At 45.4% G+C, this 14,798-nt stretch overlaps 1 protein-coding gene across 2 annotated transcripts in view; it reads right to left on the minus strand.

Annotated features, from left to right (window-relative positions):
• GALNT7 (polypeptide N-acetylgalactosaminyltransferase 7) overlaps nt 1–14,798 on the minus strand; it is a 376,325-nt gene that overhangs the window by 174,893 nt on the left and 186,634 nt on the right. For both annotated transcript variants that reach the window (XM_030191545.1, XM_030191546.1), the window contains exon 3: nt 5,991–6,157. In XM_030191545.1, coding sequence (XP_030047405.1) covers nt 5,991–6,157 — 167 coding nt within the window. The remainder of the gene's footprint in view (nt 1–5,990; nt 6,158–14,798) is intronic.

Genomic DNA, 14,798 nt, shown 5'->3' on the forward strand with positions numbered 1-14,798 from the left:
GCAACCTAGCCAGGCGGGATTTAGAGGCGTGGTCAGCCGACCAATGTTTCAGCCAAAGCCACAGCCGCGCAGAGATTGTCTGAGCCATGCCTTTCGCTGAGGCCCTCAAGACATCATACAGCAAGTCTGCCAAATAGGCTAAGCCCGATTCCAGGGCCGGCCAATCAGCCCTCAAGGAATGATCCGAGGGGGAAGCCCGCTGCACCATAGTCAGGCACGCCCTGGCCACATAGGAGCCGCAAACTGACGCCTGCAAACTTAAAGCAGCCGCCTCAAAGGACGACCTTAAGGCCGCCTCCAATCTTCTGTCTTGGGCGTCCTTTAGGGCCATGCCACCTTCCACCGGCAACGCCGTTTTCTTAGTCACCGCAGTGATTAAAGAATCCACGGTAGGCCACAGATAGGCCTCACGTTCACTCACAGCCAAAGGATAGAGGCGGGACATAGCCCTAGCCACTTTAAGGCTCGCTTCTGGGACATCCCACTGAGCCGAAATTAAGGTGTGCATGGCATCATGCACGTGGAAGGTTCTAGGCGGGCGCTTCGTCCCCAGCATAATGGCAGAGCCAACAGGGGCTGAAGGAGAGACGTCCTCCGGAGAGGAAATCTTCAAAGTGTCCATGGCCTGTACCAACAGGTTGGGCAAATCCTCTGGGCTAAAGAGCCGCGCTGCAGAGGGGTCATCCGCTCCATGCGAGCGGGGATCCGTCTCCTCCAAGGAATCCGCAAAGGACCGTTGGGAGACCTCAGACACGCTGCCCTCATCTACATCGGAGTCAGACAAATTCCTCCAAGGCCTGGGAATCAACCCGAGGGCGTTTGCCTCTGGGAACCTCAACCTCTTTCCCAGACGAGGGAGCAGGGGCAGCGTTGTGCATGAGGAAGGCCTGATGCAGCAGCAAAACAAACTCGGGGGAGAAACCCCCCAGACTGTGCACTTCCGCAGCCTGGGCAACAGCCCTAGACGCACCCTCAACCGGCGCTCGCAAGAGCGGGGGAGAGACATGCTGCGCATCCAAAATGGCGTCCGGCGCGACACTCCGCGAAGGAGCCGCGCGGGAAGAACGGCTCTTAACTTTAGCCGCTTTTGTGCCGTCGCCCAAATTAAGGGCGTCCATGGCATTAATGTCTCCAACCTCAAGGGCGGCCCAAGAAGAAGCCGTCCGAGCCGCGTGGCCGGCCAAGATGGCGGAGGCGAGGAGCGGGGGATGGGCGTTTATGGCGGGAAAAACCGCCACGCCGGAGGAAGGACCGGGACATACATCGGTCACGAAACTGTCACCCGACAAGGGCGAATCAGGCTTTAAGACCCCCGCATCCCCTCTAGAAGCGCTCAAGCAATCCGGGGAGCGACCCTTTGCGCCCTCGCCCTCCGACGCCATATGCCACGAGGAGAAGAATCGGGGAACCCCCTGCCCGCTATAAAAAGGTAAAAATTACCTGCTGTCCGCTCCGAGCTGTAACGACCTGGTGTCCCAGTGAGTAGCTGCAATAGACGCTTAAATAAACGTCGAAATAAACGCCTTTAAGGACGTTCAAAATTTTTTTTTTTTTTTTTTTAACGGAGCCAGCGGGAGGGGGGAGAAAAGGAGGGACCTGGCACCACCAGGTTTGCACTTGCTCAAAAGAGCCCTCAACCCCAGGCACTCAACAAAACCTAAAAATTAGGCTTGGAGGCCTAGCCAGAGCTGCTGCTGTGTGTGACCACCACCTGCTGAGATAGAGAACATACTGGGGAGTTTCCGGCAGCACATGACCACATATAGGGAGGCAAAAGTTTGCTCTCTATCTCCACCTGCTGGTAGATGGACACAACCCACCAGTCTATGGATTGATCAGCTTGATGATATGGAATGTGCTCTTCACTAGCCAATTATCAAGATAGGAGTAAACGTGGACTCCCAGTCTGCATAGAGACGCTGCGACTACAACAAGACACTTGATGAAAACCCGGAAAGCCGACACAAGGCCAAAAGGCAACACATGGTACTGGAAGTGACGTATTCCCAGCTGGAACTGAAGACACCTCTTGTGAGCTGGAAGTATCTGGATGTGAGTGTAAGCATCCTTTAAGTCCAGAGAGCATAGCCAATCATTTTCCTGAATCATGGGGAGAAGGGTGCCAAGGGAAACCATTCTGAACTTTTCTTTGACCAGGAATTTGTTCAAGACCCTTAGGTCTAGGATGGGACATATCCCTCCCTCCCCCTCATTTTGTTATGCATGAGGACCCTGACTTGAAAGGCCTGCTGGTGAAAGTGGCCACACTGAAGCCCATCTGCGCAAAAATGATCCATAGGGTAGGACTTGCCCGCCGAGGATCACTGGGCCTTTTTCTGGCCCAACTCGGGAGCCTCCCCCCCCAGGTCCTGGAACAGGTTCTCCAAGTCCTCTCTAAAGAGCAAATAGCCCTTGAAAGGGGAGTTGACTCAGGAATTCCTTGGACACTGTGCCCACCACTAAGTGACAAAGACAGAACCACCTCCTAGCCACCACCACTAAGGCCACCGAATGAGAGGTTATCTGTTCCAAATCATAAAGGATTATCCACCAGGAATGTCACCCCCAACTCCAGCCAGGCCACCTCCTGGGACACTGATAGTTGTTGCAACCAATGCAACACGGCCCACACCACATAACCCCTACACATAGCAGCCAGAATGCTTAGGATAGTGGAAAAGGCCAGCTTGAGTTGCTCCTCCACCTTCTTTCTCTGCATTTCTTTGGGGGCCGAAACCCTGTCCATGGGGATGGCAGATTTCTTGGACACAGCCATGGCCAGAGTGTTCACTTTGGGAAAGGCCAATATCTAGCTACCTCGGAGGAGGAATAGAGTATAGCCTATGCAGCACCTTGGACCCCTCCCCCAATGACCCCATTCAGAGGCTCTCACTCGGTCAACATCATGAAGAGTGCTTTGTGGAACAGGAAGTACTTGGGAGACCCAAGAGGCCCATCAGGCTGGGGTCTATGTTGGGGATACTGAGGAGAGACCCAGATCTCCCAAAAGTAAATGAGGCGGGAAAGCTCTTCACACTGAAACAGGTAGATCAGAACAGGTTGATCACCAAAGAGCACTCCTCCTCTGGAGAAGGAGCGGGCTCAATGTCCGACCCTAATTCCGCCAACGAAAGGGAGTGTAAGATGTTCTTTGTCTTGTCTTGCAGCCCCAGAGGTCAAGGGACCTCCTATTAGCACCAGGTCACTCCTGTGCCTCTTAGCTCCAGGACAAGAGCCCCTCACATAGTCCCCAGGCTAGGGGGTTTCCTTATGTTAAAGGGGGTGCTAATGTTAGTTGTCAGCACCTGCTTAACCAGTAGGATCACTTGCTGAAGCCACTCAGTGCTAGAGGCCCCCACCTCCTCCAAGCCCCAATAGGGCTAAGATGTACCTGCTGCAGAGAAACTAAAATGGCTGCCCTTCTCGCCAAAGGCATCTGCAGAAGCAGCCTTGAGCACCTCCAGGAACAGCCCCTCGGGGCCTTTTCTGAAACTGCCCATCACACTGAGGGCAAAGGGAACCAGCAACTATGCTTAATCACCAGTTCTTGCATGCAGTGCAGCGCTGGGCAGATCATGAGATGCATGCACCTGCACCTTGTGCTCAACGCAGACTCTGGCCTAGGACTAACCAGGCTCCTGCAGTCCTCCTGTTGGGCTCTCAGGTGTGGGATTCCCTTCACTATTCTTCCCCACCCTCATTTTTTTTTTTAGGTTGTTTGACCTTTTGTTTGTTTTTAACTAAATTTCCCTGACAACAGGGAGCCTGGTCACATATTATTATATTTATATATATTTTGGTAAAGGCTGGCTGGAGCTACAGGGAGCCTGGGGGTGGGGTGCTCCCAAAGAGGTATGGGAGGGGGATGGGGACTCACAATGGCATGAACCCCGAAAGGACCGAGCCAAGATCCACACCAAGTTAAAATGCCCACAGGCAATCACTTGGAGCTGTGGAGCAAGGCTGTTAGCCCCTACCAAACAATGTAGCCTTATCCTGTACAGCTGAGAGCTAGGCCTGGGACAACTACACCAGCCCACACAATCTACATCTGCTGGTGTTAGAGAAAATACCAGCCCTTATACTAGGAACGCCACTGCGGTAACGGAATTCAAACATGCGTGGGATAAGCATAAAGGAATCCTGTGCAGAAGGAATGGATCCTCAGGAGCTTAGTTGAGATTGGGAGGCGGGGCTGGTGGTTGGGAGACAGGGATAGTGCAGGGCAGACTTATACAGTCTGTGCCAGAGCCGTTGATGGGAGGCGGGACTGTTGATTGGGAGGCAGGGATAGTGCTAGGCAGACTTATACGGTCTGTGCCAGAGCCGGTGGTGGGAGGCAGTGGCAAGGCCGGTGGTGGGAGACGGAGATGGTGCTGGGCAGACTTATACGGTCTGTGCCAGAGCTGATGGTGGGAGGCGGGACTGGTGGTTTGGAGGTGGGGATAGTGCTGGGCAGACTTATACAGTCTGTGCCAGAACTGGTGGTGGGAGGCGGGGATGGTGGTTGGGAGGCGGGGATAGTGCTGTGTAGACTTATACGGTCTGTGCCCGGAAAAGGACAGGTACAAATCAAGGTAAGGTATACACAAAAAGTAGCACATGTGAGTTTATCTTGTTGGGCAGACTGGATGGACCGCGCAGGTCTTTTTCTGCCGTCATCTACTATGTTACTATGTTACTATGGTGATACTACTGGAAAAAAAAATCAGTTTCTCTATCTCCATCTGCTGGTAGGATGGGGATACAACCCAATAGTACAGACTGGTGCAGTTGGACACTAAGATGTGTATTATTGCATAGCTAGAGATGAACTAAATATTCACTAGGGGAAAGAGTATCCTCTAAAAATAACCACAACATATATACTTAGGAAAACTCCATCTAATGTAAGCATATAAGTGATTAGGAGGAAAAAGCCTCAATAAGCTTTAAGAGAGCTGGGACTTCATCATAGGCAAAAAACCTCCTAGTTATTAGTATGTATAGTATATGGCCTCATTCACCACCTTATTAAAGTTCAAGTGACACAAATATCAATAGGCACTTAGCTTTAGAAAGTTGAATCACGCCGTTAATCTGTCTCTTCTTATCTCTTCTATTTTGATGACCATGGTCCCTCTTCAATCCACAACAGTGAATGTTGGCCACTGTTTCGCCAATGCTGCGTCAGAACCACTAGTCAAATTGTAGAAGTCCATTCAGTATGCTGATGGCCGCAAGATTCAACTTTCTAAAACTAAGTTCCTATTGATATTTGTGTCACTTGAACTTTAATAAGGTGGCGAATGAGGCCATATATTATACATACTAATAACTAGGAGGTTTTTTGCCTATGATGAAGAAGTCCCAGCTCTCTTAAAGTTTCTCAAGGCTTTTTCCTCCTAATCACTTATATGCTTATATTATTGCATAGCACCATCAGTACACATTGCTGCCCACATCTTTCTCTCTCATTCCACCATCCTACTCCAAAATCAACAACTATCCCATCTTGGCATGGAAGGGACACCTTTTTAAATACTGACCTACATATAGTGTTCTATGCTACAGCATGCTCATAAGTTCCTGGGTCTATTTTTAGGGCAGATAGCAACTAAGGAGGGTCAACTGAACATCGAGGGCACTAATATGAAGCCTTTATGATGAACTTGAATCAAATCGCATGTCATTTTCTTTCTACAGTGTGTTAGGATCATTGCACTGAAATCAATAGCTGAAGCACAAAAAAGTATGTGTTTGAAAAGTAGACTTCTAGCACTTTGCTTACCATTGCAAGCATAACATTGTACCTAGCCACACATTCAAATCTGTAACCTTATCTGTTCAACAATTAGTTACATTTAGTTTTTAACCACATAGTGCCATCTACTATGTAAAGTTAGTATGTAATCCACAGAACAGGAAGCATAAAGCAACAGATTCCCTAAGAAATAAAGATTAGCCTCCTCTGGTTAGCAGTAGGTTCCTGATTAACGGCAAAAGTTTACCTTTGTTACTGTAGTCATCAATCATCACAATTTCAGCCAAGTATTTTCTTGGTGTCCGTTTAATGACACTATGAACTGTCCTCATGAGAGTAGACCAGCCTTCATTGTGGAAGACTATCACCACGCTGGATGTTAGCAGGTTTTCATCGTAGTTCCAGTACTTGCACCTGTGAAAGATTATTTGCATTAATTTGGAGTCATGTGCCCTTGAACTGAAAACAGAGCTTATGTCCTGCTGTCACATTTGGCACTGCGCGGTGTATTTCAAACAACTTGGCAACCTTTATAGAGATTCATGCAAGATAACAGACTAAGATTTTAAATATAGCAGGTTTCTCTTTTGTTCTCAGCTCTGAAACAGCAAATAGGATATTCAAGTTCTCAGACTTTAAAACAAATATCAATTGATGTTAGCAGACTGACATAGTAAATGCATCATTTTTACAAAAGGATCAGAAGATAAACACTTTGGGAGATGAATTTTATTTCTTTGTAAACTTTAGTTTTCACTATCATACATAGTACTATTAGTTCAAAAGAAAATAAGCAACATAACCAGTATAATCATCATTCACAATAAAACACCATTCAAAAGTCTCACCACTGCAAGCTTATCCTGGCTTTTATGAGTGTGGGTTGGCAAGAAAAAAAAGGAAGAGAGAATTCAAAATATAAAAAGAAAAAAATGGTCAGGTACCTCTAACATTGAGTTATTATTTACAATTATTTATAGCACACCCACTCCCTTAATAACTAGACAGAGTGGAGGAGTAGCCTAATGGTTAGTGCAGTGGCCTGCAAACCAGGGGAAATGAATTTGATTCCCACTGCAGCTCCTTGTGACTCCGGGCAAGTCACTTAACACGCCATTGCTCCAGGTACAAAATAAGTACCTGTATATGATATGTAAACTGCTTTGATTGTATCCACAGAGAGGAGGTATATAATCAAATCTCATCCCCTTTCCTATCCAGACTCCTACTTATCACTAGGTTCTGGAGATATCCTACTGTAAAAATTTATCCAGCTGCACAGTGTCCAAAAACATAATTATATCCATGAATTTTCTTCTAACATTTGCAGAAAAGCAAACTGTATTCAATTCCATCATAAGAAATTTCTAGTCATGCATACCTTTAATCCTCCAAAATAAAATCCCTCTATTCTGAGCAGTGGGGGGGGGGGGGGGGGGGGGGGGGAGACCTGCAAAATTGCATTTTTACACTCAAAGTTAAAAGATGCAAAGTACCACTTTTACAGCCAGATCTCTCGACTACTCCAAATACTGCAGCAAATCCAAACTACCACAGTAGATCTGTCTCCCATCTTCTGACTTTGATGACTTTCACAATGTTTACCAAAGGTAAGGCACTAGTGGAATAGCCTCCCCTGGGATTTTAAAGAACTCCATAGAATACCTTCTCTGCAGAATTGTTTTTTAAAACTTGACAGTGTTGTAGAAGATACTCAAACCGTTTTTTTTGTGGGAAAAGAAAAAGGATCTAGGGCTTTTTCATTTAAACCATAATACCACCTACTGGAAACCCTCCTTGAAGCTAGAAGGATCTGCAATATGCTGTCAGTGCAGCAACAGTTACCTTCTCAACATTCAGGTTGCGAGGAAGATGAACCTAACACTGGATGCAACACTGAATGCTCCTCGAGCCTCAGTGTTCTACTTTAGCCTAGTCTGATTGGTGTCCAGAAGAATTGGAAACCAAACCTTCCTCAGCTAATAAGGAGTTATGAAAATTATGGCCACCTGGTCCTGTCTGAGTTTTAGGAGAGCCATCACTATGAGTGGAATGGGAGGATGTGCACTGAAGGCCATTCCCCCATTCCAGGAGGGAGGTATCTGAGGCTAGTCTGTCATGTGCTCTTATAAGTACATAAGTAAGTACATAAGTATTACCACACTGGGACAGACCAAGGTCCATCAAGCCCAGCATTCTGTTTACAACGGTGGCAAGATCCCGAAAATGTTCAATACATTTTATGCTGCTTATCCCAGAAATAGCAGTGGATTTTCCCCAAGTCAATTTAATAATAGTCTAAGTATTTTTTCTTTAGGAAACCGTCCAGACCTTTTTTAAACCCTGCTAAGCTAACCAACTTTACCATATTCTCTGGCAACAAATTCCAGAGTTTAATTACACATTGAGTGAAGAAACATTTTCTCTGATTCGTATTAAATGTACTACTTTGTAGCTTCATCGCATGTCCCCTAGTATTTTTGGAAAGAGTAAACAAACGATTCATGTCTACCCATTCCACTTCACTCCACTCATTATTTTATAGACCTCTATCATATCTCCCCTCAGCTCTCTTATCTCCAAGTTGAAGAGCCCTAGCCGCTTCAGCCTTTCCTCATTGGGAAGTCGTCCCATTCCCTTTATCATTTTCACCGCCTTTCTCTGTATCTTTTCTAATTATACTATATCTTTTTTTAGATGCAGCGACCAGAATTGAACACAGCTATTTTCACAAATAAAGTAAAGTCGAGTACTTATTGCCCGACAGTGGCCCCATCGGTTTCGCTTACAGGCTTTTTCAAGGGTTGTGCTTTGACAGAGAAAGCATTGAAAAAAAATTTTCCTCTCTCTTGTTCTGATCACGGCTTAGTGCTGCTTCAAACCAACAGTTTTGTCCTTCCGAAAAAGTTCAAACTTTTTTTTTCACTTCAGCAGACATTTGCTAATATTTGCTACATGAAGGTTATATGCTTAAATAGTCTCACAGTGATATATATGATGTGATGTTTTGTCCTTATGTCTATTTTATCAATACCTATACCCACATCCTACTTTAAACTAATAAAGTATCATTTGAGAGCATTCTATGTATGTATGTACGTGTGTGTGTGTGTGTGTATGCGGAAATGCTTCACATGTGGTGGGACTGTCCAGAGACGAGAACTTTTTGGCCAAATGTTCATTCTGCTCCACTTAATATTTTGGGGATACCAATTGACTTTACTGTGAATTTATGTTTAAAGTTACTCCTTGAAGATTTCGATGCCACCACTCTGGTAGTGGTGAAATATTGCTTATATGTGGCTTGCTTTGTAATAGCTACTGAATGGAAAACACAATTATCATTTGTCACCACTAGATGGTGGCAGAGACTGCCGCATGTTGCTTTGATGGTGAAATAAACAGCCCTTAGGAAGAATAAGACAGATAAGTGTTCATTATTTGACTCTTATTCAGAAATATCTTTCTGCTTAAATTTGTTATTACTGTTATAGTACGTAGGTGGAGGGAAAAGGGGGATTTCAGAGGAGGAAAGTTATACAATATAATATGTTATCATTGATAGCACCAAGGCCAGTCTCAGGGGCTGCACAGCTCTCTGTATGGGGCAACTTCCTCAGGGTCGGTGGTTCCCCACGGAAATCTGCTCTTTGATCATTCTGTTGGAATCACGGGAAATTTGTTCTGTTTTTATAGTCTTTCCATTTACTGGATTCCTATTCTGTGAGAGTTCTACCGGACTACACAACGACAGTGGCTTATGTCTATCATTTTGGACGGGTCATTATTTCCAGTAAGAGGCAGCTCTTTTAATGGCTTGGGCACAACAGTATCTTTTGGAACTATCGGTGTCTCATGTAGCGGGGACAAAAGTTCCTGCAGATTTTTCACTCATCACAGTCTAGATCCAGGAGAGTGGTCACTCGGAATACGTGACTTTCAAGCAGTTCTCCATAGTTGGGGCTTTCCCCCCTGCCCCCTCTGGCTTGGCTCTCATTTATTTATTGCATTTGTATCCCACATTTTCCCACCTATTTGCAGGCTCAATGTGGCTTACAGAGTTTTGTTATGACATGTTCATTCCAGGATGTCAGATACAAATAGTATCTGTACACTTACAATTAGTAATGTGCAGAGATAAAGTAAGGGAAAAGAGAAGGAAAGTGTTAAGCAGGATAGTGTAGAAGGTGATCATTAATAACTGGGTGGGTTGGTGAAGTAGTTTTGTGAAGTTATGGGTTCTCTTTGTAGGCCTTGTTGAAGAGGTATGTCTTCAGAGATTTGCGAAAGTTAGTTATTTCATCAATGGATTTCAGGGCTGTAGGTAATGCATTCCACAGCTGCGTGCTCATGTAAGAGAAGGTGGTGGCGTGTGTCAGCTTGTGTGAGTTGCAAGGTTCTATATTTCTTCAGTCGCAGGGCGGCTCACAAAGTGGGGAGCATACATGCTCCTCTTCTAAGTTCATTTCCTTGGTGGCCTCTTCTAGGTAGATTCATTCAACGGTTCGAGGTCCACAACGGTGTTCTACTCTTTGATAGCATCGGTTTGGCCGTGCAGGACTTCGTTTGCAGTTTTGTGTGCCTTCTAGTGGTCTCACTGTTGAAGCTTCCGGATTCTTCCGATTTTCTTCTTCAGGAATCCCTGGTTCTTCTAGTTCAGGCTTCAGTTTGTCTTACGGTTTGGCGCTTTGAAGGGCATGCTTGTTTAAGGGGGGTTACTCTTGTAAAGTATTATTCACAAAGCTATATTCAGACTCTGTGCATTTTTTCTAGTCTAGGTTTGCCGAAGATCAATTCTCTCCTTTGCATGCTTCTATAGGGCAGTGGTTTGTTTTTCTTACAGGGTGGCTTTCATACAAGGCTTACCGCTTGCTTATTTACAGGTGCTTCTTTCCATGCTCATTTCAAGGGAAGGCATTTCGCTAGCCATCCAGATGGTGTCGTTTCCTTCTGGGTGTGAATTTATTGCATCCTCATAGATCGTTGGGATCTCAACTTGGTTCTCTCAGTCCTCATTAAGCCGTTCCTTAGGCCTGGGTAGGCCTACTCTCTGAAGGATTTGTCTCTCAAGACAATATTCTTGCGGGCCATTGACTCTACTATGTGTGTTTGGTGTGGTACTCGTTTTCCTGCCGCTCTTTATGCTATTGGAATTAGCTGGATTTCATTTCCAGCATACAACAGTTTTGCTAGTCTGAGGTTTTTCCTCGGAATGGAAGTCTGGTGCCACCTATTTATGCTGTATGTCAAGTCATGAACCACTTTTTGCAATCCACTGAGGAGGTTCAACGATCAGATCCTATTTCTTCTGATCGGGCAGTGCCACTCAGGGATTGCAGCGTCTAAACCTTCCACTCTTAAGTGGCTTAAAGAGAGGATAATTTTGGCTGGTCTTCTTCCAAGAAGCTAGTTCTGAAGGGACTGAAAGCCCATTCTACCAGAGGGCAGGTAATATCATGAGCACAGCATTTTTTTTCTTGGGTTCTTCCTTTGATTTTATGTCGGGCACCCCATAGTATTCCTTGCATTCTTTTTTGAAACATTATAGGCAGCATGTAAAGTATCATCTGGATGCAATTTGTTTTGGAGCCACTGTGCTTACAGCCAGTTTGTTACTGTCCCTCCCTTAAATGTACTGCTCTGTTACGTCCCACCAGTCACTTTCTAGGCAGGTCCGGAGGGACGCTAAGGAAGGAGAAATTAGATCTTACCTGCTAATTTGCTTTCCTTTAGTCCATCCGGCCCGGCCCAGATCCTTTCCTTACTAGTGCTTTAGGGAAGAGCTGCTTTGTCTGTCGACTTTGCTGATGATTTAAAAAAACAAACAAACAAACAAACCAGCCCAATAAAGGCAATTGACTATAAAGTCAACCAAAACAAATAGCAGCGTGTGTAGATGCTGAGAAATACCGATTCCTGAATAAAACGTTCTCCTTGGATAGGAAGGTTGAGCGATTTATGAAAATATCTTCTTAGAACATTCTGCTTTAGTGAACTTGCCAAAGTTTAGACCGAGTGGTGAATAAAACTGAATTGAAGTCTTAATCAGTGAAGGATAAATATATAATCATACTGAAATCTGATGATTTAGCTTACAACCAGAAGGAAATCATCTGTTCTGACCCCTGTTGAAATCTGAAGGAGAGTGGGGTTTCAGAAAGGCAGGGGAGATACTGGAGAAGAAGGAGAGAGAGAGAGGGAGTAATGTTGGACTTGGACGTGAAGAGAAAGAATACAGAGGGAGCAGGGTCGTACCAAGCTATGAAAGGGAAGATGGGATGCGAAAATCACACCCCTTCAATTGGCTTCCCTTGCAAAGTGGGCAGGGGCACATGTCGCACAGAGCACGTGCCGGACTTGCTACGCTCCTGAGAGGGGAGCAATGTGGGACACAGCATCAACCTATACATGGGTTACAGCAAAATTGCCCTCGACTTATACATGAGATCAACTTACAGTAAAGTATATACGGTATACTTATATTCAGTTTCTAGAAGCTCTACAAATATCTCTGCAATGACACAAACATGGAAAAAATTACTCATACATGTCTCCACAATGTGCTTCTCAGATAAAATTTCCAAAGCTCTCCTTCATCTTCCCTTCTACTTTTATCATTCCATTTTCATAATTATTCTTTACATGGTGAGATCACAATCCTGCCACTCACCATGATTAAAGTATTTAGCAGACACCTTTGAAACGTCAAGACACCTGTTTAAATTCTCATTTGATTTCTTTAATCAGTCTCATGTTCATTCAAGAATTTAAAAAAAAGAGGCTAAATGATATCAGTTTAAATAATTCACAGCTTTATTTTATTGCAGCTTCTCTTGTTTATAGGTACAGTGGTGGAAATAAGTATTTGATCCCTTGCTGATTTTGTAAGTTTGCCCACTGACAAAGACATGAGCAGCCCATAATTGAAGGGTAGGTTATTGGTAACAGTGAGAGATAGCACATCACAAATTAAATCCGGAAAATCACATTGTGGAAAGTATATGAATTTATTTGCATTCTGCAGAGGGAAATAAGTATTTGATCCCCCACCAACCAGTAAGAGATCTGGCCCCTACAGACCAGGTAGATGCTCCAAATCAACTCGTTACCTGCATGACAGACAGCTGTCGGCAATGGTCACCTGTATGAAAGACACCTGTCCACAGACTCAGTGAATCAGTCAGACTCTAACCTCTACAAAATGGCCAAGAGCAAGGAGCTGTCTAAGGATGTCAGGGACAAGATCATACACCTGCACAAGGCTGGAATGGGCTACAAAACCATCAGTAAGACGCTGGGCGAGAAGGAGACAACTGTTGGTGCCATAGTAAGAAAATGGAAGAAGTACAAAATGACTGTCAATCGACAAAGATCTGGGGCTCCACGCAAAATCTCACCTCGTGGGGTATCCTTGATCATGAGGAAGGTTAGAAATCAGCCTACAACTACAAGGGGGGAACTTGTCAATGATCTCAAGGCAGCTGGGACCACTGTCACCACGAAAACCATTGGTAACACATTACGACATAACGGATTGCAATCCTGCAGTGCCCGCAAGGTCCCCCTGCTCCGGAAGGCACATGTGACGGCCCGTCTGAAGTTTGCCAGTGAACACCTGGATGATGCCGAGAGTGATTGGGAGAAGGTGCTGTGGTCAGATGAGACAAAATTTGAGCTCTTTGGCATGAACTCAACTCGCCGTGTTTGGAGGAAGAGAAATGCTGCCTATGACCCAAAGAACACCGTCCCCACTGTCAAGCATGGAGGTGGAAATGTTATGTTTTGGGGGTGTTTCTCTGCTAAGGGCACAGGACTACTTCACCGCATCAATGGGAGAATGGATGGGGCCATGTACCATACAATTCTGAGTGACAACCTCCTTCCCTCCGCCAGGGCCTTAAAAATGGGTCGTGGCTGGGTCTTCCAGCACGATAATGACCCAAAACATACAGCCAAGGCAACAAAGGAGTGGCTCAGGAAGAAGCACATTAGGGTCATGGAGTGGCCTAGCCAGTCACCAGACCTTAATCCCATTGAAAACTTATGGAGGGAGCTGAAGCTGCGAGTTGCCAAGCGACAGCCCAGAACTCTTAATGATTTAGAGATGATCTGCAAAGAGGAGTGGACCAAAATTCCTCCTGACATGTGTGCAAACCTCATCATCAACTACAGAAGACGTCTGACCGCTGTGCTTGCCAACAAGGGTTTTGCCACCAAGTATTAGGTCTTGTTTGCCAGAGGGATCAAATACTTATTTCCCTCTGCAGAATGCAAATAAATTCATATACTTTCCACAATGTGATTTTCCGGATTTAATTTGTGATGTGCTATCTCTCACTGTTACCAATAACCTACCCTTCAATTATGGGCTGCTCATGTCTTTGTCAGTGGGCAAACTTACAAAATCAGCAAGGGATCAAATACTTATTTCCACCACTGTATGTGCAATTATTTGCTTAAGGAGAGAGGGGCTGATGCAGTAAACTTTGATAGCGCACTGCTTCCTAATCCTAACACAAGCCTAATGCAAAAAGCAAACAGCATGCAAATTACTGCTGTTATAAAAAGTATGTACTCTGTCACAGTGGCGTAGCCAGACAGCCAGTTTTGGGTGGGCCTGAGTGGGCCAAAGTGGGTGGGCACAAAATTTTCTCTGCTCCGCCCTACCTCCACCTCAAAATATAAATACTTTAGCTAATGAGGATCCTCAAGCTCAGTCAGCTGAAGACTTTCTCTGAAGGTGGCCAGAACTCTTTTACCAAGCTTGGCAGGCAGCAGCAATGACCCTAAGCCACTGATGCCAGCACCCCACACATGCTTAGCTGTCGATGGCTCAAGGATGCTGTTGCCAGAGCTTGGTAGAAGGGAGTTCTGGCCGCCTTTGGAGGAGGTCCTTAGCTGGGGATGTCTGGGAATCCTCACCAGCTATACAGCAAGGGTTAGGACTGGTGTTAGACCTGCTTGAGCCCAGGTCAGAAAATAAAGGAGGGCTCCCCTCCTCGATTCCCTCTCCTCTTTGCCTCCCTTCCAATTTTCCACCTGCCATCACACCAAC

This window comes from Microcaecilia unicolor, chromosome 2, assembly GCF_901765095.1.
Source record: "Microcaecilia unicolor chromosome 2, aMicUni1.1, whole genome shotgun sequence".
In the NCBI taxonomy this organism is placed as follows: Eukaryota; Metazoa; Chordata; class Amphibia; order Gymnophiona; family Siphonopidae; genus Microcaecilia; species Microcaecilia unicolor.